Genomic DNA, 26,298 nt, shown 5'->3' on the forward strand with positions numbered 1-26,298 from the left:
ACCAAACTGCTAAAATTCGGTTTCAATTTCGATTCAGTCCAGTTCCGGTTTTTGTTTTATCAGGGCTAGTTTTGGTCCGGTTCATGGGCTAAATCGGCCCGTGGCCAAGTCTAATTGGAAGTCATTATTTAATAAAATTTCAAAAGAAGAAGATCAGTGAGAGAATTCAAACAAATTTAAGAAAATCCACAAATTCATAGCCATGGCACATCAAGTATTTTTATAATCTTTAAATAATGTTAATTCACTGTTTTATTACCAATGTGATGATCATACAGATAGTATTGAGTATATTTTGTTTATATAATTTTTCTCACATATTTTACTTATTCATTCAAGGTCTCCATTACTAAGAGTGGATTTGATCCAACCAAAGCCAAGCTTGAGACTGCCGCGACAAAAATCTATAATGGACAATTCAAACTTGTTTAAGTTAGTACATAGTATCATCAGAAGATTAACAAAATGAACGATATTGTTGATAGGGTGAAAATTATCACCAATATGATGAATAATATTACAAAATTGACAAATGAGCCAAAATTATGCCAAGCTACTAAATTGGAACTCCAAATTGAGTTTGACTTATTCGATTCAAACAGTAGATTTGAGTTGAATTAACTTGGATTAGATCCACCCCTACCCATTACATTATCATTCAAATTCCTTTCCACATAAAGCGTTAAAGTTGTATGTGCTTAATAGTCATAAATTTTTTCTGATAAAACAGTTTTATTTCATATTTTCTTATTCATTTATATGACATTAACAGTTTAATTGTTCATGTGAAAGAGTGCTTTACTTAGTTTTTAGGGGTTCCAAGCTAACTAAAAATAATTCTGTTGCCTGTATCGGCAATTATATGGTTAATTTCAAAAATTCGAGCACAATAGCCCCATAAACACTCAACATAATCAAATAAAATAATATTTCACACACTTACCAAGAAAAAAGAAATAATATTATACACATTAAACATTATTATGATAATCTATTATATGCTTAATTTCAACCTTAGCCGTAGAGTTCGTTGGCTAGGTCCCAGCTTCAACAAACGTACTCTCCCTACAAATATATAGCTATGTTTGAGCTTGTCCATTGATCAAATTCAATGGCACAACAAACTACTTTAGCAACGAATTCCCAGCCACGCAACCAAGCAGATTATCGTCCAGTAGCAGATTTTGCCCCTTCTTTATGGAAAGACATGAATGTCTTCACCACTAAACTCTCTCATTCGGTAAATGTTTTAACTAATGTTATTTTACTATTTCCATACTCATTTTCAGTTTAATATGATTCTGAAACTGTTACTGGTTTTTTTTTTTTTCGATTTATTTAGGACATTGAATCTGTTGAAAGACTTGTAGAAGAGCTTAAAGGAAAGGTGAAAAAAGCATTAGTTGATTGTACAAATGATTTGGGTGAGAAAGTTAGCTATATCAACGCAATATGTCGGCTTGGAGTGTCATATCACTTTGAGAATGAGATTGAAGATCAACTCAATCAAATTTTTGAAGCTCATTCCCACTTTGTTGAGGAGAATGATTATGATCTTAACAGTGTTGCTCTCCTGTTCCAAGTTCTCAGGCAAAATGGTTTCAAAATGTCTTGCGGTAAGTATATATCTTCAACTGTGTCTATATACGTGCATGAAACACGTAGGCTTACATTTGTTGACAGTATATATATCATCTTCTTAACTGATAAAGTAAAAATGGATTGTTAATCAGGCGTAATTAACAGATTTAAGGACAATAACAACATGTTCAAGGAAAGTTTAACCAACAACATAAGGGGCATGTTGAATTTATATGAAGCTTCCCACTTCAGATTGCACGGAGAAGATATTCTTGAGGAGGCCCTATTCTTGAGGAGGCCCTCGAATTTACAAGGGCAAATCTTAAGTTTTTGGCTGACAAATCGAGACCTCATCTAGCAAAACATATATTAAATGCCCTTGAGTTGCCCTTTCACCATGGTTCTCCAAGAATGGAGGCTCGCAAATTCATCTCTTTCTACGAAGAAGATCTCGAATTTAGAAACGAAACTCTTCTCCTGTTTGCCAAGTTAGATTTCAATAGGGTACAATTACTACACCAACAGGAGATACGACATCTTATGAGGTAAATTGTTTCCCAATTCATGTGTCTCAGAAACATGCTCGTCCGTAGATAGGGTGAATTATTGACTTTTTCTTTTCTTTTGAATTCCAGTTGGTGGAATAGTCTTGACATGGCGTCGAAATATCCTTACTCGAGATAGAGTTGTTGAGCTCTACACATGGTCTGTTTCAACTTTTTATGAGCCTTGTTACTCACGAGCCAGAATAATATATTCCAAATGTACGCTTCTTCTTGCGATTATAGATGACACGTACGATGCATATGGTACACTGGAAGAGCACAAACTTTTCACGCATGCCGTACAAAGGTTGTACGTATATTAATATATTAATATTGATTATCCACTGATATAACTAAAATGAGCAATTTGCACCAAATTTTGACTACTTGATTAGCTATTAAGATTACATTACTGTATCATTAATTTAACGTTACTTAATTAAATAATGAGTTATCTAATCGAATATAAAAATAAAATCCATGGGTCTAAAATTTTTGACGGACATGATGAGATATTCGTGATCCTGTGTGGCGATTCTCCTCGATGAGTCATGTATTTCATCTAGAATATATTATTGAATATTATTACAAACATTAAGAAAAATATTATTAAATTGGTTATATATTGATTTCTATATAAACGTAAAGCTAAAATACTTATTCCTGCTTGGTTTTGTACTAAACACTCATTTATAAAATTTCAAAAATTTAAATATTTACCTATCAACTCACTTTTATTAAATTTTTTTATTAAAATTAAAAATAAAACTATTATTTTATTAATAATATAAAATATAATATTATCTCATTTTCTTTTTCAGATTGATGAGTTTCAATTTTTTCAGTTTTGATTTTTCTACTCTGACATCATTTTTGATGTTGGTGACTTTCTTGTTTACTTTTTTTTTCTCTTTTCAGTCGTCTCTTACTATCGATAGAATATTATCTTTGTCTCTTCGTTGAAGAGACCGAAAAAAAAAATCAAATAAAACATTATATACATATATATTTGTTACAATTATCAAATGCCTATTGATGGAGTAAAGTTACAATGGCAGAAGTATCATATGATGGTAAATTGATATTTCACAATATATCATTGTACATTACAAATCTAATATTTAATATTGTTACACCCTTTTTTCTTCAAAATAAAATATTTCACTAAACTGATAATAAATAATAAGAAATAAAAGAAAAATGTTAGTCTTAGCCTTAGCTGTGTTAACACAATAATAGGACCCAAGTTAATAACAAGCAAAAAGATTTTTTTTGGCATTCTACCAACAGAATAAACAACATTTCCAAATTGAAATTTCAAAGCACGTTATCTGATAAGTATAAACCAAATTATTTGCATTAAAAATAAATTATAACTTTTATTACATTACAACTTTGTTGACGACGAAGAACAAAACATTGCTCCACAAAGCAATGTTCTTCGATTTATTTTCAGATGGGACGTGAATGCGGTTGATGATTTGCCGGATTATATGAGACCTGTTTATCGTGTTATCTTGGAACTTTTTGATGAATTGGATGAGGATGTAAAAAAGGAAGGAAGATCTTATAGTGTGTCAATTACCAAAGTTGCAGTAATAATTTATTTCTTTCTTGGTGTATGGACTCTATAATTATTTCGCTGATATTATTTTCCAATCATTAATTTATGTTCATGTGTTGATAATCAGTTAAAACACATTGTAGAAGCCTATCTGGTTGAGTCCAGTGGTTCCGCGAAGGATTTATTCCGCCATTTGAAGAACGTTTGAGCAATGGAATAACCACAGCTTCTTGGTTCTTTAGGACAGCAGCGATGTTTGTAGGAATGGGAGAAATTGCAGGAATCAAAGAGTATGAGTGGCTTCATAGTATCCAAAGGTCGTTGAAGCTTCATATAAAATTTATCGTCTGCAGGCGGACATCGTATCCCACCTTGTATAACTGGTAAATTTCAAAAATCTTTAATACTAAGCTGATCAATAATATTCTAACAAACAATATAATTGCGTGAAGTTTGAGCAAGAGAGAGGACATGTAGCCCCTGTTGTGGAAAGCTATATGCATGAATATGGAGTCTCCAGAGAGGAAACGCTTGAGAGGTTAAAGATTATGATAAGTGATGCTTGGAAGGATATAAATGAAGACTGGATGAAACCAACAGCCGTCTCAACGCATATATTGCTTAGACCTATCAATATTCCACGCTTAATGAATCTCTTATATGATAAACAGGATGGAGTCTCATTTCCAGAGTCTTGCAAGGATAAAATCATCGCACTCTACGTTGATCCAATATCCATTTGATTCTTCCAAGGTGTATGTGATTGATTCAATCGATAAAAAATGTGTATATCCAATAAATTCTTGTTTTATCATGCTATTGATCAGTCTTGGTTATTAGTGCCCTGAAATCAATAAAGCAGGCATGCGTTATTGTTATTTTTGTTACTGATTGCATGTATCAGATAACAGATCACCTTGATCTATTGAGAAACCAGGCCCTCCCTGTTAAAAAGCTGAAAGGTTTCAGAACAGATCCCACGAACCAGATCAGCCACATTGAAAATTAACATGAACTTTCAAACTCTTCAAGCTTTTTCAAATTTGAATTCCACTACTGCCATTAGTGTATGGCAAAAAGGAAATTCAGAATGGTTTAGCCGGCCTATTAATATAAATTAAAAGAGCTGCAACGCTGAATTTTAATCCTTTTCTATAGTGGAGTGATAGGGGTTCTTTTAGAATTTTCTTTACAATTGTTCACTCCAGGTATATATGTTCGCTCTTCTTAAGCTTGACCATCTCACTTATAGTGGAGTGATTGGAGCTCTTTAAGAAATGCATAATCTTATTGTAGAATATGGCTTAAAGGTGCTAAGGAGATTTTGGTCATTATAGAACTTATTAGGTCTGAAATGTCATTTTGTACATGAAGGACAGTTTGGTCTTTTCATTGAAATGTAACCCTAAGTATATTAAGGTTGAGCGCTCATTTTTGATACAATGAGTCGGCCCCCTGGTTTGCTTTACTCTGCTCCATTTTTGCAATTAGGGTTTCTGTTCTTGTTCTTTGATTTTAGTTGAGCCAAGGAGAAATCTCCTGGTTTTCTCTGATTGTGCGTGTGTCTTGAGTCTTGTAGAAGGCTTACTAGGACGCATTGTTTCACGGTGGATTAAAATCGTGTGAGGTGTAAATCGGAGGGTATTCTATAAGTTGTAATCGCTTGTGTTCTTTAGTGGATTCGACTAAGAGACTTGTCTTTGCCTTGGATGTAGGGTTTCAAATCGAAACCCGAACCAAGTATTTCTTGTGTTCTCTGTTTCTGCTCTTGTTGATTTCGTATACTATATTATCCTATTTGATTGCTTGCTAATCTTGATAATCTTGTATGAACATTCTTAACAAACCTAATTAGTTCTAACAAGTGGTATCAGAGCCAGTTAGGGTTTCGTGTTCTGAATGTTCTGATTGATCGATTTCTGGTGATTTCTTTAAATCTTTGCCTTTATATATATTCTCTAATATTACTAATCTTGCTTCTTGCCAAAAGATTATAAAGTAAATTCTTAGCAAAGAAGAATGGGTTCAACCAGAATCGATGTCGAGAAATTTGATGGCAAGGGCGATTTCAACATGTGGAAAAAAAAGATGTATACGGTACTGGTGCATCAGAAATGTGCAAAGGTATTGGGAAAACCATCTGAATTTCCAGATGGTATGACTGATGTTGAAATAGCTGAGGTAATGGAAACAGCTTATAATCTATTAATTTTGCATCTGTCTGATAATATGTTGCGAAAAATTGATGATACTGATACTGCTGCAAAAATATGGCTAAAACTAGAATCCTTATATATGACTAAATCATTGATAAATAAAATATATTTGAAAGAACAATTGTTTGGATTTAAAATGGACCTTACTAAGTCTTTAGATGATAATCTTGATGAGTTTCACAGAATTGTTATTGATCTGAATAGTATTGATGAAAAAATATTAGATGAAAATCATGTAGGATCGAATGACCTAAGAGGGGGGTGAATTAGGCAATTTTAAAACTATCTTTACCAAATTTGATAATTAAAGCAATTTATTCAAATCAAATTATGTTGCCTATTTTTAATCCAATGTATGAAAATAACTAAAATATTTCAAACAATCAATACAATCAAAATAACATAACATAAAATATAAGTTTAAGGAAAGAGAAAATCAAACACACGATGTATAGTGGTTCGGCTCAACCCGGCCTACGTCCACTCCTCTAAGCTTTCTCCCTTGGAGTATTCCACTAATCTTTGGTTGACTAAAACCTCAACCAAGTTTTTTTTCACAACCAAAATAGCTTCCAAGGTGTTATTAACATTTACAAATGTTGAAACTCAATTTCTCTCACAAGAAATTTTCTAATCTCTCCAAGAGTGAACCTCACTCTTTTATAACACGAATTTTAGTATGAAATTGAAATATGATCTCTCTCAAGAGTGTATATGAAAGTTAACGCTTAGTACAACCTAATGCAAATGAAATTACAAAGTGTATGAGCAAGGGTTTTGATTAGAGAGAAGAATGTGCAAGTAAATAACTCAAAATTAATTTGCTCTCAACTATGTGAAAGTTCTTGGTGGCAAAAGTCTTTTTCGAACGAGTTTGATTGGTTTATATAGGGGAAAATGAGGAAAGTTACTGTTGTGCATAAAGATAGCCGTTTTAGAATTCCAGAAAACGCACAATTCTATCGACCAGATGAAATTCGGCCAACCGGATGTGACGTGGCACTTCCGTGGAACTTATGTGACACTAGCTGTTGGAAAAATTCAAACCAAAATTTGGTCGACCGAATTTAATTTGATTGACTGAATTTTTGAAGCCAAAATACATGGCTTCTGGACAATTCGGAAGCTGATTCAGTCAGTAAAATTCGGTTGACCGAATTTTATTACATTTTACCCCCTAAATTTTCAAAAATCTTTTGACCCCTAAAACTTTGAAAAGTGACAATTTAACCCTTTTTTGAAAATTCTTTCAAAACCAACTTTAAGATATGAAAATGTTGTTCACAAAACTTCATCATTTTAAATGAATTAATAAACTTTAGTGAAAAACTTGGCTTAACCCAATAAGTTTGAAAAACGACATTTTAACCCAAAATGTGAAAGATATAAAAATTAGTTTTCAAGTGAGCTATCCCATGCAAATAAATATTCTAATCAAAATGAATGCTCCACATTACAAACATGTCTACCTAAACTTGAGTTTTACTTCAAATCTTCAAGAATTCTTCACTTGAGTCTTGTCTTCATTTTCATCTTGAAACTTCTTCAAGTGCACTAGATTAATTCTTGCAATCTAAACACATACTCAAGTAAAATTATTAGTTAATATGCTAAGGGACATATTAATTTGTTATCATCAAAATAAGAGCATAATGACTCATTGAGTCAACAATCTCCCCATTTTTTATAATGACAAACACATATGCACTTCAAGGAATTTTATAAAATATATCAATGGATGTATTTCCATGAAGTTAAGAAACACTTGATTTTTTAAAAAATTTTGCGGGAGTTCGCCTTAAAAAATCAAGTTTCCTCCCCCTGAATATATGCAAATAATAATATGTTCAACATTAATCTCATCAGTCACATATATTCTCATCAAAATATCCACAACATATATCTTTATCAAGATATCCACAATATCAATGAAATGAAAGTATCAACCATCAATCAAACTTTTCTCCCCCTTTGTCATTATAAAAAAGAATAAAACAATGGATAAAATGAGATGAGCAAAGAGATAAAATAAGGGAAAAGCAAATGATCACCAAAATGGTCCAAAAATAATCATTAAGACAATGTCAAAATATATCGATACTCATCCAGAACCATAGCAATGCATAAAGACAATGTCTAAACCAGCAAAATAAGAGTATATAATGAAAGTTCATACATAACAAAAAGATAATGAAAAATATAAATAAACTAAGAAGATGGAGGAAAACGACAAAGAAGCTCAGCGATGCCTCTTCGAAGCTCATCGATGCCTCCTCAAAGATCGGTAATACTGGCACGAACATCAGTAAAATCAGAGCAAACCTCAGCACAAAAATTAGCAAAATCTGAGCGAACCTCAGCAAGCTCTGCAGATAAAAGAGATATAGGATCAACAACTGAGGCGGTGGTCGGCTCAGCAGATGAACTCGCTCCAGTAGCCATCCGAGATCTCTTGCCAGAAGTACGTGCCTGAAACTCAAAAGAGTCTTGGTCCTTATCTGCCTCATCGTCAGTGTCATCAATATCAGCTGGAGCATCAGGTGCCTGGGGCTCAGCATCCATATCAGCGCCTAGATCGGTGGCAGCCTCTCCTTCACCAGGTACTAGCTCAAAAATATGACGTCAGACATCATTGTGCTGTCAGAAGCCCATAGCACGGAGGTTTGAAGCAGTATATGAATCAGCAGCTGGCTCGATATCTGGCTCTTCAAGGAAGAAAACTCCTACCTCCAAGAGAATCAATGTGATAATAGGGGCATAAGGGAGAAGATGGGTGCGATGAGATAGTGTGGAGACCATCAAATCAAAGATGACATGACAAAGGTCTATAGGAGACCCCTGGAGGAGATGTGAGAGCAGATAGAAGTCAACCGTGTTGACTTCATTGAAATGGCCAGATTTTGGTACAAGAGTATAGCCAATAATGTTATGAAGTAGACGGGCTGATAGAGTAAGATGCCTATGGGGTGGACAAGAGACTATATCAAGGTCAGGATTGCCCGTCATAGCTCGAAGGGCATCAAGATATAATGGGTCAGTAAAATGCCACCCTCGGGGGGAAAGAAGAGGACCACGGACAGCTGGAAGACCTAAGGTGACACGAAGGCTAGTAGGAGAGAGATGAATCTCATGGCCTCGGACGAAAGAGGTGGCTTTGTTATGAAGCCGATCAAACACCATGTTCGCATAACATTCACGAACAAGGGTAGGATAGACAAAACCACCCAAGGTGACAAAACGAGTCCATCTAAATCTATCAAAAAGAGGCCTAAGGTGGAACTGAGCTAGTAAGTTAAAATCGACTCGTTGAGTTTTACACAAACCACGACGACTATAGTGTTTAGCAAAAGTCGCAGCAGCTTGAGCGGAACAAAAACGAGTCTCATCAAACGGAGCCTCGAAATGCTTGGTTTGATCAATAGGTGCTAAAGACCTAGTGCTAACATTTCTAGATGGCCTAGGGGAACTACTTATGCTAATAGATTACAAATTGAAAATTTTTAAAAGATAAAACAGAGAGCAAGAAAGGAAATACCACACAAAACATGATGAAATGTGACAAAAAGGAATGCTACATCAAATGTACGTATAAGGGCAGAATCGTCATTTTGCACAAATGAACCCGAATTGGAAAACTAACCGCACACCTCAATTGGAGAGGATGAGAGGATGACAGTGGTGTGTTCGGAAGTAAAAAGGGTGTAAAGTCTTTAGAGATTTTGTTGAAAATTTAGGTGAACGATGATGTTTTTGAAAGAGAATTTTTGGTTAGAAAGTGTAGAAAATATGTTAGGAACCAATTTGATAAAAAAAAAGTTAAAGAAACATGATGTAAAAAGGTGGAGAAACATTTGCCCTTATACATTGCAGAACACTGTAGTAAACGATCGATCGAATTTTGACAAATTAGGTTGACCGAATTTTCCAATTCGTCAGTCGAATTCTGCAAAATTCTGGTGTATATTTTATGCACTTTATTGTCCCATATTGAGTATAATCAAGCCAAAATGATCCAACTATGCAATTTTGACTCAATAACATAAAATACAATGAAATTTGATGCTAAATATGTGGAAAAATTAAATCAAACACATTAAAAATCAATGCAAGAATAATTTGTACAAGAAAACTTCAATATTGTCAAACATGAAATGATGCATAAAACATACATTGACATTCTCAATTAATCCAAAACACCGCAACCATAATGATATTTAAGTGCAAATGCTAATGTGGTGATCCCATGATCCCAAGCTCACCTCTAATTTTGCAAAAACGTTCTTCCCCAAGAGGTTTTGTAAAAATATCCGCAAGTTAATTTTCGGTGGATACAAAGTCAAGACAAAATCACCCTTTTGAACATGATCTCGAATAAAATGATATCTAATTTCTATATGCTTGGTTCGAGAGTGTTGAATGGGATTTTTGGATAAGCTAATAGCACTTGTGTTGTCACACAAGATTGGAGTTTTAAATAGGCTAACTCCATAATCCCTAAGGGTTTGTTGCATCCACAAGGCTTGAGCACAACAACTATCGGCGACAATATATTTCGCTTCCGCGGTTGATAAAGCTACGGAGTTTTATTTCCTTGAAAACCATGAAACTAATGCATGACCTAGAAAATGACAAGTACCACTAGTACTTTTTCTATCGACTTGGCTTCCGACAAAGTCGGCATCCGAATAGCTCACTAGGTCAAAAGATGTTTCTTGAGGATATCACAACCCTAAAAATCTAGTATCATGTAAATATTTGAAGATTCTTTAAGGGCTTTTAAATGAGATTCCTTGGGACATGATTGGAATCGAGCACTCAAGCACACACTAAACATAATATCGGGTCTACTAGCGGTTAAATATAAAAGAGAGCCAATCATACCTCTATACATTTTAACATCAACATTTGGCCCACTCTCATCTTTGGTGAGTTTCATCTTTGGTGAGTTTGATAGTTGAACTCATTGGTGTGCTTGAAGTTTTTAGTCCTTTCATGCCAAACTTCTTTAATAAGCCCTTGATGTATGAAGATTGGTTGATAAAGATACCCTTTTTGCTTTGCTTGATATTAAGTCCGAGAAAATACTTGAGTTGTCCCATCATGCTCATTTCAAATTCTTTGCTTCTGAGGTTAGAAAATTTTTCACACAAAGAGACATTAGTAGATCCAAAGATGATATCATCAACATAAATTTGAACCAAAAGTATGTCATTTTCTTTTCTATTAATAAACAACATAGTATCTATTTTTCCAATGCAAAAGTCTTTTTCAAGCAAGAATTTACTCAAACGTTCATACCATGCTCGAGGTGCTTGTTTTAAACCATAAAGAGCTTTTTGAAGTTTAAAAACATGGTTTGAGAAATCATGACTTTCAAACCCGGGAGGTTGTTCAACATAGACTTCCTCCATGATAAATCCATTTAAGAAAGCACTTTTGACATCCATTTGATATAAAATAAAATTTTTGGAACATGCAAATGCCAAAAGCATCCTAATGGATTCTAGTCTAGCTACTGGTGCAAAAGTTTCTTTAAAATCTATTCCCTCCTCTTGGTTGTAGCCTTGAGCCACTAATCTAGCTTTATTTCTAACAACCACTCCGGATTCATCCATTTTGTTTCTAAAAACCCATTCTGTGCCAATAACGGATTGATGATCCGTATGAGGGACTAGTTCCCAAACATTATTTCTTTCAAATTGATTTAGTTCCTCTTGCATGGCTAAAATCCAAAATTCATCATTTAATGCATCATGAAATGTTTTTGGTTCAAATTGTGAAAGAAATGCTAAATTATTACAAAGATTAAAGGATGATCTAGTTTTAACACCTTGATTTTCCTCACCAATAATTAATTCTTTAGGATGAGCATTTGCATGCCTCCAAGCCTTAGGAAGATCTTTATCTTTATCTTCTTCATGTTCTAGCTCTTGTTTTGCTTCATCCTTATCATCATTTGGTGAATCATGAATTTTCGTTTGGTCACCATTTTTAACTTGATCATCATCAATATCAACTTGCACACTAGTTGAAGGATTAGATTCATCAAAATAACATGCATGGATTCCTCAACTACTAGTGTCCTTTTGTTAAACACTCTATATGCTTTGCTAGATGATGAATATCCAAGAAAAATGCCAATGTCCGATTTTGAATCAAATTTTCCTAAGTTTTTTTTTGTGTTCAAAATAAAGCATTTGCATCCAAAAACTTTAAAATAACCAATATTTGGTTTTTTGTTTTTCCAAAGTTCATATGGAGTTTTATCTAAAGATTGTCTTATTAAAACACGATTTAAAACATAACATGCGATGTTTACGGCTTCCGCCCAAAAATATTGAGCTAAAGTTTTTTCATTTAACATGGTTCTAGCCATCTCTTGAATTGTCCTATTCTTTCTTTCAACAACACCATTTTGTTGGGGAGTTCTAGGACAAGAGAATTGATGTTTAATACCATGCTCATCACAAAAGTTTTCAAATAAATGATTTTCAAATTCTCCCCCATGATCACTTCTAATGCAAGAAATATGCATTTCTTTTTCTTTTTGTATTTTCTTGACAAATTTTGAAAATGCATGGAGGGCTTCATCTTTTGATACAAGAAAAAGTACCCAAGTGAATCTTGAAAAATCATCAACAATAACAAAAGCATAATGTTTTCCACTTAGGCTTGCGGTTCTTGAAGGACCAAAAAGATCAATATGAAGAAGTTGTAAAGATCTAGATGTAGAAATATGAGTTTTACTTTTAAAAGAATTTCTTGTTTGTTTACCAAATTGACATGCATCACAAATTTTATCTTTGATAAAATCTATTTTCAGAAGACCTTTTACAAGCTCCTTCTTGGAGATTTTTGAAATCAAGTCCATGCTAGCATGACCTAATCTTCTATGCCACAACCAACTATTTTCATGCAATGCGGAGAAACATAGATTTTCATGAAATGCATTTTCTACATTTATAGTGTAAACATTTCCATCTCTATTTCCTACACAACTTGTTTTTCCATCATTCATATTTTCTATAGTGCAACTATTTGGCTCAAAAATGACTTTAAATCCTTTATCACATAGTTGACTAATGCTAAGAAGATTATGCTTAAGACTATCTACCAAAAAAACATTTTCAATGATAATATGAGAATTGTTACCAATATCTCCAATGCCAATAATTTTACCCTTCGTATTGTCTCCAAAGGTGACATGTCCTCCATCTTTCTTGCTTATTGTCAAGAAAAGTGAAATATCTTCGGTCATATGTCTTAAGCAAGCACTATCGAGGAACCAACTGCTTTTCTTCCTTTTATTTTTCGGTTCCTAAACACAATGGGAGATTCAAGAATTTGTCTTAGGTACCCAAATCATGTTGGGTCCTTGGTGGTTAGTTTTTGTTCCCTTAGGAACCCATACTTTCTTAGTGCCCATATGATGTTTCTTTTGAATTGGGCAAGATGATGAGATATGACCTTTATTTCCACAATAATTGCAAGTTATATTTGATTCACTTGAAGTTGAGGCTTTAACAAAATAATTTTTTTAAGTATTTTGCTTTGATAAAAGGTTTATAACCAAGTCCTCTTTTGTTTAAGACTCCCCTTTGTACACCAAGCATTTTATCAAGAATATCTTTTCGATTTTTAAATTTTAAAACTATTTCACTTAAATCCTTTGCTCCCCTTTTTAAAACTTCAATTTCATTTTCTATAATTTCTTTTTCCCTTTTAGCTATGCAAAGATCATTTTCAAACTTTTGTTTTTCTTTTTCAAGAATGGAACACTTGTTTTCTTCATTTTCTTTTCCTTTAAGCTTAAGGATTTTTTTGTTAAGATTTTCATTTTCTTTCTTTAAGGACTCATTTTCCCTTTCCAAATTAAAATTTTTCTTTTTAAGGGTTGCATTTTTAGACATGCAAAGAGCAAGTTTTTCATTCATCTCTTCAAGTGTATCATATAACTCTTCATATGAGGGGTTTTCATTTATCTCATCATCTATGTCATCTAAATCATCAAAAGTATTAGATGAGTTAGAGTTAGTTACCTCATTATTTGTAATTGCCATGAAACACATGTTGGCCACTTCATTATCCTCCTTTTCGGATTCACTTTCATCGCTATCATCTCATGTAGCCTTCATTGCTTTCTTTTTCAATCTACCAATTTTGAGGAGAGGGCAATCATATTTGATGTGTCCCAGCTTCTTGCATTCATAGCACACAATTTGTTCTCTCATTTGTCTTTCTCCCCTTTCACCTTTAGAAGCATCCCTTTTTATGAAGTTTCCATTTCTTCTTAGCTTTCTATTCCTTAGAAACTTTCCAATCTTTCTACTCAAGAGTGCAATGTCTTCATCTTCATCATTTGATGTCTCCTCTTCCTCTTTTAGGAACTTTTCATTCTCTTTGATGGATGATTTGAAAGCGATACTCTTTTTCTTCTTCTCCACTTCTTCAATTTGTCGTTGCTTCATAGTAAGCTCATGAGTGAGAAGTGAACCTAAAAGCTCTTCAAGAGGTAGAGTCTTGACATCTTTTGCTTCTTCGATTGCCGTCACTTTAGGATCCTAAGAGGGAGGCAAACATCTAAGAAGTTTCTTGACATTTTCTTGGTTAGTATAAACTTTACCAAGATTTTTCAATTCATTCACAATAGTAATAAATCTATCAAACATGTCACTAATAGTTTCATTTTCATTCATCCTAAACAACTCGTATGAGTGTGTGAGCATGCTAATTTTAGTCTCTTTGACTTGTGAAGTCCCCTCATTTGACACCATCAATAATTCCCAAATTTCTTTAGCCGAGGTACAAGCTTGTACCTTGTTAAAGTTATATTCATTTAATGCACAATATAACACATTCATAGCTCTAGCATTAATGGCAATATTCTTCTTATCTTGAGGGATCATTTCTTCCCTAGTTTTGGGCACTTGTTTTCCATCTACTTCTTTCATAGGAACAAAAGGTCCATCTTGCACTACATCCCACAATTCATAATCACTTTGAAGGAAAATCGACATGCGATTTTTCCAATGGGCATATCTGGTGTCATCAAACAATAGCGATCTATTAGGGGCAAGCCCTTCACTAATGGTATGGGATTTTCCTAGGTTCATGGCCATTGCTCTAAACGGTTAAGTTTATGAGAATGGCCTAAGAAGTGGGGTGAATTAGGCAATTTTAAAACTATCTTTACCAAATTTGATAATTAAAGCAATTTATTCAAATCAAATTATGTTGCCTATTTTTAATCCAATGTATGAAAATAACTAAAATATTTCAAATAATCAATACAATCAAAATAACATAACATAAAATATAAGTTTAAGGGAAGAGAAAATCAAACACTCGATGTATAGTGGTTCGGCTCAACCCGGCCTATGTCCACTCCTCTAAGCTTTCTCCCTTGGAGTATTCCACTAATCCTTGGTTGACTAAAACCTCAACCAAGATTTTTTTCACAACCAAAATAGCTTCCAAGGTGTTATTAACATTTACAAATGTTGAAACTCAATTTCTCTCACAAGAAATTTTCTAATCTCTCCAAGAGTGAACCTCACTCTTTTATAACACGAATTTTAGTATGAAATTGAAATATGATCTCTCTCAAGAGTGTATATGAAAGGTAAAGCTTAGTATAACCCAATGCAAATAAAATTACAAAGTGTATGAGCAAGGGTTTTGATTAGAGAGAAGAATTTGTAAGTAAATTGCTCAAAATTAATTTGCTCTCAACTATGTGAAAGTTCTTGATGGCAAAAGTCTTTTTCGAACGAGTTTGATTGGGTTTATATGGGGGAAAATGAGAAAAGTTATCGTTGTGCACAAAGATAGCCATTTTAGAATTCCAAAAAATGCACAATTCGATCGATCAGATGGAATTCGATCAATCGGATGTGACGTGGCACTTCCGCGGAGCTTACGTGGCACTAGCTATTGGAAAAATTCAAACCAAAATTCGGTCAATCGAATTTCTGAAGCCAAAATACATGGCTTCTGGACAATTCGGAAGCTGATTAGATTGGTCAAATTAGGTCGACCGAATGTTATTACATTTTACCCCTTAAATTTTCAAAAATCATATTTGACCCCTAAAACTTTGAAAAGTGACAATTTAACCCTTTTTTGAAAATTCTTTCAAAACCAACTTTAAGATATGAAAATGTTGTTCACAAAACTTCATCATTTTAAATGAATTAATAAACTTTAGTGAAAAACTTGGCTTAACCTAATAAGTTTGAAAAACGACATTTTAACCCAAAATGTGAAAGATATAAAAATGAGTTTTCAAGTGAGCTATCCCATGCAAATAAATATTCTAATCAAAATGAATGCTCCACATTACAAACATGTCTACCTAAACTTGAGTTTTACTTCAAATCTTCAAGAATTCTTCACTTGAGTCTTGTCTTCATTTTCATCTTGAAACTCCTTCAAGTGCACTAGATTAATTCTTGCAATCTAAACACATACTCAAGTAAAATCATTAGTTAATATGCTAAGGGACATATTAGTTTTTTATCATCAAAATAAGAGCATAATGACTCATTGAGTCAACAAATCAGGCAATAATAATTCTAAATGCTTTACCTGAATCTTTTAAGGATGTTAAAGCCGCTATAAAATATGGGAGAGATTCTTTGTCATTGGATGAAGTTTTAGGAGCCCTAAGGTCTAAAGATTTAGAAATAAAATTTGAAAAGAAATCTATTGGGGAGGGTCTTCAGATTAGGGGCAGACAAGAAAAAAAGAATAATGCAACTAATAAGAAGTTATCTAGGTCAAAATCTAGATTTAAGAAAACTTGCTGGTTATGCCATAAAGAGGGCCACTTTAAAAGAAATTGTCTAGAGAAAAAGAAGGCTCTTTCTAATAAAACTGAAAATTTAGAACTAGCAAATTTTCTTGAGGGGTATGAAAGTGTAGAAGCATTAGTTCTTTCTGAAATAGGGTTAGATGAAGAGTGGGTAATGGACTCTGGTTGTACTTTTCATATGACTCCTAAGAAAGAATGGCTTACTGATTTAAAATACATAAATGGTGGGAAAGTTTTGATGGGCAATGATGATTCCTGTGATGTGATTGCTATTGGTAATGTCAAATTCAAAATGTTTGATGGTTCTATAAAAACTCTTGAAAATGTCAGGTTAGTGCCTAAGTTAAGAAGAAATCTGATTTCTCTTGGTTCACTTGATTTAAATGGTTTTTCATATAAATCTGAAAAAGGAGTTTTAAAAATCATGAAAGGTGCCTTAGTTGTAATGAAAGGAAAATTATCAAATGGGTTATATATATTTGAAGGTAGTGTGGTGTCTGATAATATGCATTCTGCTCATGATAATTTTGATGAAACAATCTTGTGGCATAAAAGACTTGGGCATATTAGTATGGCAGGCTTGAATGAATTCTGTAAACAAAAACTTATTGATCAAAACAAGGTTTCTGATTTAAAGTTCAGTGAAAACTGTGTGCTTGGTAAATCTCATAAATTAAAGTTTTCTACTGCCACATGTAAATCCAATGGTATACTTGAGTATGTGCATTCTGATTTGTGGGGTTCCCCTCATGTTCTTGATTCATTATCTCAGTCACACTATTTTATGACACCCATTGATGACTATTCTATGAGAGTATGGGTTTATTTTCTAAAACAAAAAGATGAGGCCTTTGAGTGCTTTATAGACTGGAAAAATCTAGTTGAGAATCAAACTAATAAGAAAATTAAAGTGCTCAGAACTGATAATGGCCTTGAATATTACAACAGACATTTTTCTGATTTTTGTAAGAAACATGGAATTCTTAGGCACAGAACATGTAGTGAAACACCATAGCAAAATGGCTTGGCTGAGAGAATGAATAGGACCATCCTAAATAAGGTTAGATGTATTCTAGCTGATTCTGGCTTAGGCAAGAAGTTTTGGGCTGAAGCTGTTGCAACTGCCTGCTATTTGATAAATAGGTCACCATCATCAGCTGTAGGCTTTAAGACCCCAATTGAAATGTGGTCTAAAAGACCATCTTCTTTATATCACTTGAAACCTTTTGGATGCCTTGCCTATGTGTATGTTAGTCAAGGTAAACTGAACCCAAGAGCTTTAAAGGTTATTTTTCTAGGTTATCCCACAGGCACTAAGGGTTATAAACTATGGCTGTTAGAAGAGCATAAGTGTGTTGTTAGTAGAAATGTTACTTTTAATGAATTAAAATTCTACAAAGATCTTTTCTCTTCAGAAGGAAAAGCTGGGCAGGTTCAGTTTGAGGTGGAGACACCTGTGTCTAGACATTATAGTAGTATAGAGTCTGCATCTCAGTCTATAGAGTCTGGTGAGGGACCTGATTTAGGTTTGGATTCAATTCATACTTCAAAGTACGAAATCACAGACTTGAATTAGCAACTCTCACCTCAGAGTCAAGTACAGTGTCCTCATAGCCCAGAAAAACAAAACCTTTCTAACTATAAATTAGCTAGAGATAGACCAAGAAGAGAAATAAGACCACCTTCAAGATATGCTCATGCTGATCTCATCTCTTATGCTTTCCAAATAGGAGACTTGATTGAGATGAGTGAACCCCTGAATTTCACCCAGGCCTGTGAAAGTAAATATAGCTCAGACTGGTTAAGAGCAATGGAAACTAAAATAAAATCTTTGAAAAAGAATAACACCTGGACACTTGTTGATAGATTATTGAAGAAAAAAGTAATTGGATGTAAGTGGGTTTTTAAAAGAAAGCCAAGTATTCCAGGAGTAGAACAACCAAGATTTAAAGCAAGGGTGGTGGCAAAAGGCTTCTCACAAAGAGAAGGGATAGATTACCATGAAGTATTTTCCCCTATTGTGAAGCATACCTCAATAAGACTCATATTATCAATTGTTGTGTTATTTGATATGGAACTGGAACAGATGGATGTCACAACAACATTCTTGCATGGAAATCTAGAAGAACAGATTCTAATGGAGCGACCTAAAGGCTTTGTAGAACCTAGAGCTGAAAACAAAGTCTGTTTGTTTCACAAATCTTTGTATGGGCTAAAGTAGTCTCCTAGACAATGGTACAAGAGGTTTGATGAGTTTGTTCTGTCTATTGGTTTCTTGAGATACAATTATGATCATTGTGTGTATTATTTAAAATCTGATATTGGATGCTATGTTTACTTGCTATTGTATGTTGATGATATGCTTCTAGCTTCCAAAGATATGTCTGCTTTGATAAATTTGAAACAAATGTTGAAAATGAATTTTTTATGAAAGATTTAGGGTCAACAAAAAAAAATATTAGGTATGGATATTGAAAGAGATAAAAGTAAGAGATCTTTATTTTTATCACAAGTAGGATACATTAAAAGGGTATTGAGCATATATAATATGTCTGAATCTAAATCTGTTAGTGTTCCTATGAGTGCTCATTTTAGATTAAAATCTACTATCAGTCTATCTACTATTGAATCTAAATTTATGAATAAAATACCCTATTCGAATGCAGTAGGTAGTTTGATGTATGCAATGATTGGTTCAAGACCTGATATTGCTTATGCTATTAGTTTAGTAAGTAGATTTATGAGCAATCCTTGCAAAGATCACCAGTATGCTGTAAAATGTTTAATGAGATATCTCAAAGGTACTGTAGACCTTGGGTTATTATTCACATCTGATCCTACTAACAGTTTACTTGTAAAAAGATTTTGTGATTCAGATTTTGCAGTTGATCTGGATAAAAGAATATCTCTAACTGGTTATATTTTTACCTATGGTGGAAATATTGTGAGCTGGAAATGTAACTTGCAATCTATTGTGGCATTATCCACCACTAAAGTAGAATATATTGCCTTGATAGAAGCTGTAAAGGAGGCTATGTGGCTAAAGGGAATTACATCTGAACTAGGTCTGAGTTCAGATATTCCTGTGATTTACAATGATTCACAGAGTGCCATTCATCTTTCTAAAAACAATGCATATCATGAGAGAACTAAGCATATTGATGTGAGGTTTCACTTCATCAGAGATGTGTTGTCCAACAAGCAAATATTGATTGAGAAAATCATGACTAGCGTGAATCCAGCAGATATACTAACTAAAGCTGTTCCTGTGAGCAAGTTTAAGGAAGCCTTAAACTTCCTGAAAATCTGTCAAAAACTGTGACAGAAATAAACTGCAGAGAATGTCTTCTAGTGGAATGCATTTCATCTCCAGTTTAAGCCAAGGTGGAGCTATGTAGAATATGGCTTAAAGGTGCTAAGGAGATTTTGGTCATTATAGAACTTATTAGGGTCTGAAATGTCATTTTGTACATGAAGGGCAATTTGGTCTTTTCGTTGAAATGTAACCTTAAGTATATTAAGGTTGAGCGCTCATTTTTGATACAATGAGTCGGCTCCCTGGTTTGCTTTGCTCTGCTCCATTTTTGCAATTAGGGTTTCTGTTCTTGTTCTTTGATTTTAGTTGAGCCAAGGAGAAATCTCCTGGTTTTCTCCGATTGTGCGTGTGTCTTGAGTCTTGTAGAAGGCTTGCTAGGAGGCATTGTTTCACGATGGATTATAATCGTGTGAGGTGTAAATCGGAGGATATTCTGTAAACTGTAATCGTTTGTGTTCTATAGTGGATTTGACTAAAAGACTTGTCTCTGCCTTGGATGTAGGGTTTTAAATCGAAACCCGAACCAAGTATTTCTTGTGTTCTTTGTTTTTGCTCTTGTTGATTTCGTATACTGTATTATCCTATTTGATTGCTTACTAATCTTGATAATCTTGTATGAACATTCTTAACAAACCTAATTAGTTCTAACACTTGTACTTAAAGAGTTGCCAGAAGTAGGCTCCAAAGGTTGGGCTTGAGTGGATGAGCTAGCAGTGGATCACAGGCATTGAAATTCATATCGAGTAGCAGCCTTGTGACGTGGAAGGGATATGGGTGGGTACTAGCGATGTCATGCCAAACCAAACGTCGATTTGCCCTATGCGCTATCCCAAGGTTTAGCTGTATCACTAACCGAACTTGGGTTTCGCGTTTATTGAAAAATATATATATAAGAGCAGATGGAAGAAAGATAAAAAAATATAGAAAATGTATTTAGTAATTAAGAAGATTAAATCTTAAGTTTAGGAGACATAAAAAGGGAAACAAAATTAAATATATAGATATTACCACCTTACGTCTTCCGTTACATTTATTTAACCAATAATATATTGTTATTTCATCAACCCCAAATTATAGCTTGTTTAAGTTTTGATGTAAAAGAATATCCCATTGATCAAACAGAGGATCTAGAATGCCATAATGTTCAACAATACGTTGACATTAATGCTTCAAAATGAACATATATAATAGGATTCGAAAAACTTTCCCTTAACATACTGGTGTTATTAATTGCGTTGTCCTTTTCTTTAATTATCTGTTTGTTACAGATGATGTTATTAATAGCCATTTTTCTTGATAGAAGGGTGGTAATAAATACACACCCCCAACACAACCCCACTCCCCCCTTTTCTCTCTTGTAAAAAAAGACAATTCTTCATCAAAACAGCATTCTTGCTTCTTTCTTCTTCTTTTCGCAGCCTAGGATTAATTAACTTATATTTCTCATTTTGCAATTCCTTTATTTTACAATCTATTCAATTATATTTATAACAAACTGTTAACACAATCAATTTAGGTATATTATAATCTTTTCATTATATTATTAGACTATTTATATATTATAAATACAGACATTCAAGTTATCTTTTAATTTATGTTATTTTTTATTTAATTTTTCATTTATAATTATATCCTATTTATAATTTGAAATTTATAATATTATAAATCTAGAGCTAAAATCCTGAAACTCTTGAATTTAGAGTTGAAGTTTGAAATTTCATAAATCTGAATCCAAAGTCTTGAATATTATTTGTAGCCTAAAGTTTATAATATTATGAATCTGGATCTGAAATTTTGAATATCATGAATCTGAATCTGAAATTTTTTGTAACCCCAAGTTTACAAAATCATGAATTTAGACCTAAAGTCAGAAATCTCATTTGTAACCTGAAGTTTACAAAAACATAAATCAACGCTAGAAGTCCTAAATATTATTTAAATATTTATATTTATTGTTATTATAATAATAGTATAATATTTATTTTTATTATAATAATTATATCCGATTTATAACATAAAGTTTGTAAAATCGTAAGAATATATATATATGAACCCGAAGTCTTAAGTTTTATCAAAGTCTATATTTTGTACTAACTATATCATATTTGCAATATAAAATTTGTATAAATTGTGAAAAATATGGACTTGAAATATAAAATATAATTAAAATACATATTATAATATTTTGAATAATAATTATAAAATCAGAAGTTTTATAAATCTAAGATAATATATGAACCTAAATTTTTAAAAAATTAATTCTAATATTTTTTCTATAAAATTAGTTATTTTATAAATATAAAATAATATTTGAACTTAAAATTTTAAAAATTAACTTATATGTATTGTTTTCTAATTTTATGTTCCCAACGAGAAATCAAAGAAACAATGTGTTCGGAGTTACCGAGATCAAGGAAACAATGAAGGCAGAAAAAATAATGCATATCAAGTGTTTTTAAATATGATTTGACTAGTTCGTTGGGAGTCTACATCCATAGCTAATTTATTTGCGCCTTTTAAAAAAAAATTAATTATGGTTTAATTTAATAAATCAAAGTAAATGAGTTGTCCAATGAAAGTTTATCAATAGGTTTAATGTGGATGGCGTAAGTGTTGGTTTCATTATTTAATGGGTTTTTATCAGGTGTTTAATAACCTATTATATATATATATATTAAATTTTTATATCAAAATCTAACCTAATATATATATTTTTAAATACGATAATTTTAACTATTAAAAGTCATTATTTAATAAAATTTCAAAAGAAGAAGATCAATGTGAGAATTCAAACAAATTTAAGAAAATCCACAAATTCATCACCATGGACATCAAGTATTTTTATAATCTTAAAATAATGTTAATTAGCTGTTTTATTATCAATGTGATGATACTACGGATTGTATTGAGTTTATTTTGTTTATATAATTTTTCTCACATATTTCACTTATTCATTCAAGATCTCCATTATTAAGAGTGGATTAGATCCAACCAAAGCCAAGCTTAAGACTACCCCGGCATAAACCTATAATGGATAACTCAAACTTATTTAAATTAGTACCTAGTATCATCAGAAGGCTAACAAAGTGAACGATAGCATTGACAGGGTAAAAATTATCACCAATATAATAAATAATATCACAACATTGACAAATGAGCCAAAATTATGCCAAGCTACTAAATTAGAACTTCAAATTGAGTTTGATTTATTCGATTCAAACAGTAAATTTGGGTTGAATTAACTCAAATTAGATCCATCCCTATCCATTACATTATCATTCAAATTCCTTTCCACGTAAAGCGTTAAAGTTGTATTTGCTTAATAGTCATAAATTTTTTCTAATAAAAACAGTTTTTATTTCATATTTTCTTATTCATTTATACGACATTAACAGTTTAATTGTTCATGTAAAGAGTGCTTTACTTAGTTTTTAGGGGTTCCAAGCTAACTAGAAATAATTCTGTTGCCTGTATCGGCAATTATATTTCACACACTTATGAAATGTATTTCACACACTTATGAAGAAAAAAGAAATAATATTACACACATTAAAAGTTGTTATGATAATTTATTATATGCTTAATTTCAACCTTAGCTGTAGAGTTTGTTGGCTAGGTCCCACTTTCAATGAACGTACTCTCCCTATAAATATATAGCTATGTTTGAGCTTGTCCATTGATCAAATTCAATGGCACAACAAACTATTTTAGCAACGAATTCCCAGCCACGCAACCAAGCAGATTATCGTCCAGTAGCAAACTTTGCCCCTTCTCTATGGAAAGACATGAATGTCTTCACCACTAAACTCTCTCATTCGGTAACTGTTTTAACTAATGTTATTTTACTATTTCGATACTCATTTTCAGTTTAATATGATTCTGAAACTGTTACTGGTTTTTTTTTTTTTCGATTTTTTTAGGACATTGAATCTGTTGAAAGACTTGTAGAAGAGCTAAAAGGAAAGGTGAAAAAAGCATTAGTTGATTGTACAAATGATTTGGGTGAGAAAGTAAGCTATATCAACGCAATATGTCGGCTTGGAGTGTCATATCACTTTGAGAATGAGATTGAAGATCAACTCAATCAAATTTTTGAAGCTCATTCCCACTTTGTTGAGGAGAATGATTATGATCTTAACAGTGTTGCTCTTCTGTTCCAAGTTCTCAGGCAACATGGTTTCAAAATGTCTTGCGGTACGTATTTATCTTCAACTGTGTTTATATACATGCATGAAACACGTGGGCTTACATTTGTTGACAGTATATATATCATCTTCTTAACTGATAAATTAAAAATGGATTGTTAATCAGGCGTATTTAACAAATTTAAGGACAATAACAACATGTTCAAGGAAAGTTTAACCAAGAACATAAGGGGCATGTTGAATTTATATGAAGCTTCCCACTTCAGATTGCACGGAGAAGATATTCTTGAGGAGGCCCTTGAATTTACAAGGGCAAATCTTAAGTTTTTGGCTGACAAATCGAGACCTCATCTAGCAAAACATATATTAAATGCCCTTGAGTTGCCCTTTCACCATGGTTCTCCAAGAATGGAGGCTCGCAAATTCATCTCTTTCTACGAAGAAGATCTCGAATTTAGAAACGAAACTCTTCTCCTGTTTGCCAAGTTAGATTTCAATAGGGTACAATTACTACACCAACAGGAGATACGACATCTTATGAGGTAAATTGTTTTCCAATTCATGTGTCTCAGAAACATGCTCGTCTGTAGATAGGGTGAATTATTGACTTTTTCTTTTCTTTTGAATTCCAGTTGGTGGAATAGTCTTGACATGGCGTCGAAATATCCTTACTCAAGAGATAGAGTTGTTGAGCTCTACACATGGTCTGTTTCAACTTTTTATGAGCCTTGTTACTCACGAGCCAGAATAATATATTCCAAATGTACGCTTCTTCTTGCAATTATAGATGACACGTACGATGCATATGGCACACTGGAAGAGCACAAACTTTTCACACATGCCGTACAAAGGTTGTACGTATATTAATATCTTAATATTGCTTATCCACTGATATAACTAAAATGAGCAATTTGCACGTAATTTTGACTATTTAATTAGCTATTAAGATTACATTACTGTATCATTAATTTAATGTCACTTAATAATGAGTTATCTAATCGAATATAAAAATAAAATCCATGGGTCTAAAATTTCATCGTTATAAAACCATTCACTTCTCTTGGAAAATCACTGAATTATCTCTAAAGTTACAAATTTTTCGTTCTTCGATTTATTTTCAGATGGGACGTGAATGCGGTTGATGATTTGCCGGATTATATGAGACCTGTTTATCGTGCTATCTTGGAACTTTTTGATGAATTGGATGAGGATGTAAAAAAGGAAGGAAGATCTTATAGTGTCTCAATGACCAAAGTTGCAGTAATAATTTATTTCTTTCTTGGTGTATGGACTCTATAATTATTTCACTGATATTATTTTCCATTCATTAATTTATGTTCATGTGTTGATAATCAGTTGAAACACATTGTTGAAGCCTATCTGGTTGAGTCCCAGTGGTTCCGCGAAGGATTTATTCCGCCATTTGAAGAACGTTTGAGCAATGGAATAACCACAGCTTCTTGGTTTTTCAGCACAGCAGCAATGTTTGTAGGAATGGGAGAAATTGCAGGAATCAAAGAGTGTGAGTGGCTTCAAAAGTATCCAAAGGTCGTTGAAGCTTCATATAAAATTTGTCGTCTGCAGGCGGACATCGTATCCCACCTGGTATAACTGGTAAATTTCAAAAATATTTAATACTAAGCTGATCAATATTATTCTAACAAACAATATAATTGTGTGAAGTTTGAGCAAGAGAGAGGACATGTAGCCTCTGTTGTGGAAAGCTATATGCATGAATATGGAGTCTCCAGAGAGGAAACGCTTGAGAAGTTAAAGATTATGATAAGTGATGCTTGGAAGGATATAAATGAAGACTGGATGAAACCAACAGCCGTCTCAACGCATATATTGCTTAGACCTATCAATATTCCACGCTTAATGAGTCTCTTTTATGATAAACAGGATGGAGTCTCATTTCCAGAGTCTTGCAAGGACAAAATCATCGCACTCTACGTTGATCCAATACCCATTTGATTCTTCCAAGGTGTATGCGATTGATTCGATCGATAAAAAATGTCTATATCTAATAATTTCTTGTTTTATCATGCTATTGATCAGTCTTGGTTATTAGTGCCCTGAAATCAATAAGGCAGGCATGCATTATTGTTATTTTTGTCA

At 33.0% G+C, this 26,298-nt stretch overlaps 1 protein-coding gene and 1 long non-coding RNA gene across 4 annotated transcripts; both read left to right on the forward strand.

Annotated features, from left to right (window-relative positions):
• The first annotated feature begins 1,095 nt into the window (after positions 1-1,095).
• Positions 1,096-26,298, forward strand: LOC123218109 (probable terpene synthase 6). 3 transcript variants are annotated; one of them, XM_044639333.1, is made up of 7 exons: positions 1,096-1,240; positions 1,343-1,616; positions 24,347-24,722; positions 24,813-25,031; positions 25,302-25,440; positions 25,537-25,785; positions 25,864-26,298. In XM_044639333.1, exons 1-7 carry the CDS (start codon positions 1,112-1,114, stop codon positions 26,152-26,154), a joined length of 1,677 nt encoding a protein of 558 aa, XP_044495268.1. In that variant the 5' UTR covers positions 1,096-1,111; the 3' UTR covers positions 26,155-26,298. The 3 variants fall into 3 exon arrangements, with proteins under 3 accessions (XP_044495268.1, XP_044495267.1, XP_044495270.1); XM_044639332.1 differs by lacking the exons at positions 1,096-1,240; positions 1,343-1,616 and adding exons at positions 23,717-23,853; positions 23,956-24,229; XM_044639335.1 differs by lacking the exons at positions 1,096-1,240; positions 1,343-1,616 and adding exons at positions 23,717-23,853; positions 23,956-24,229 and having other exon boundaries at positions 25,537-25,794; positions 25,864-25,988.
• Positions 3,731-4,577, forward strand: LOC123218111. The gene is made up of 2 exons (XR_006502625.1): positions 3,731-4,073; positions 4,143-4,577. It is a non-coding gene; the product is annotated as an uncharacterized LOC123218111 (long non-coding RNA).

Source organism: Mangifera indica, chromosome 6 (assembly GCF_011075055.1).
Source record: "Mangifera indica cultivar Alphonso chromosome 6, CATAS_Mindica_2.1, whole genome shotgun sequence".
Taxonomy (NCBI): Eukaryota; Viridiplantae; Streptophyta; class Magnoliopsida; order Sapindales; family Anacardiaceae; genus Mangifera; species Mangifera indica.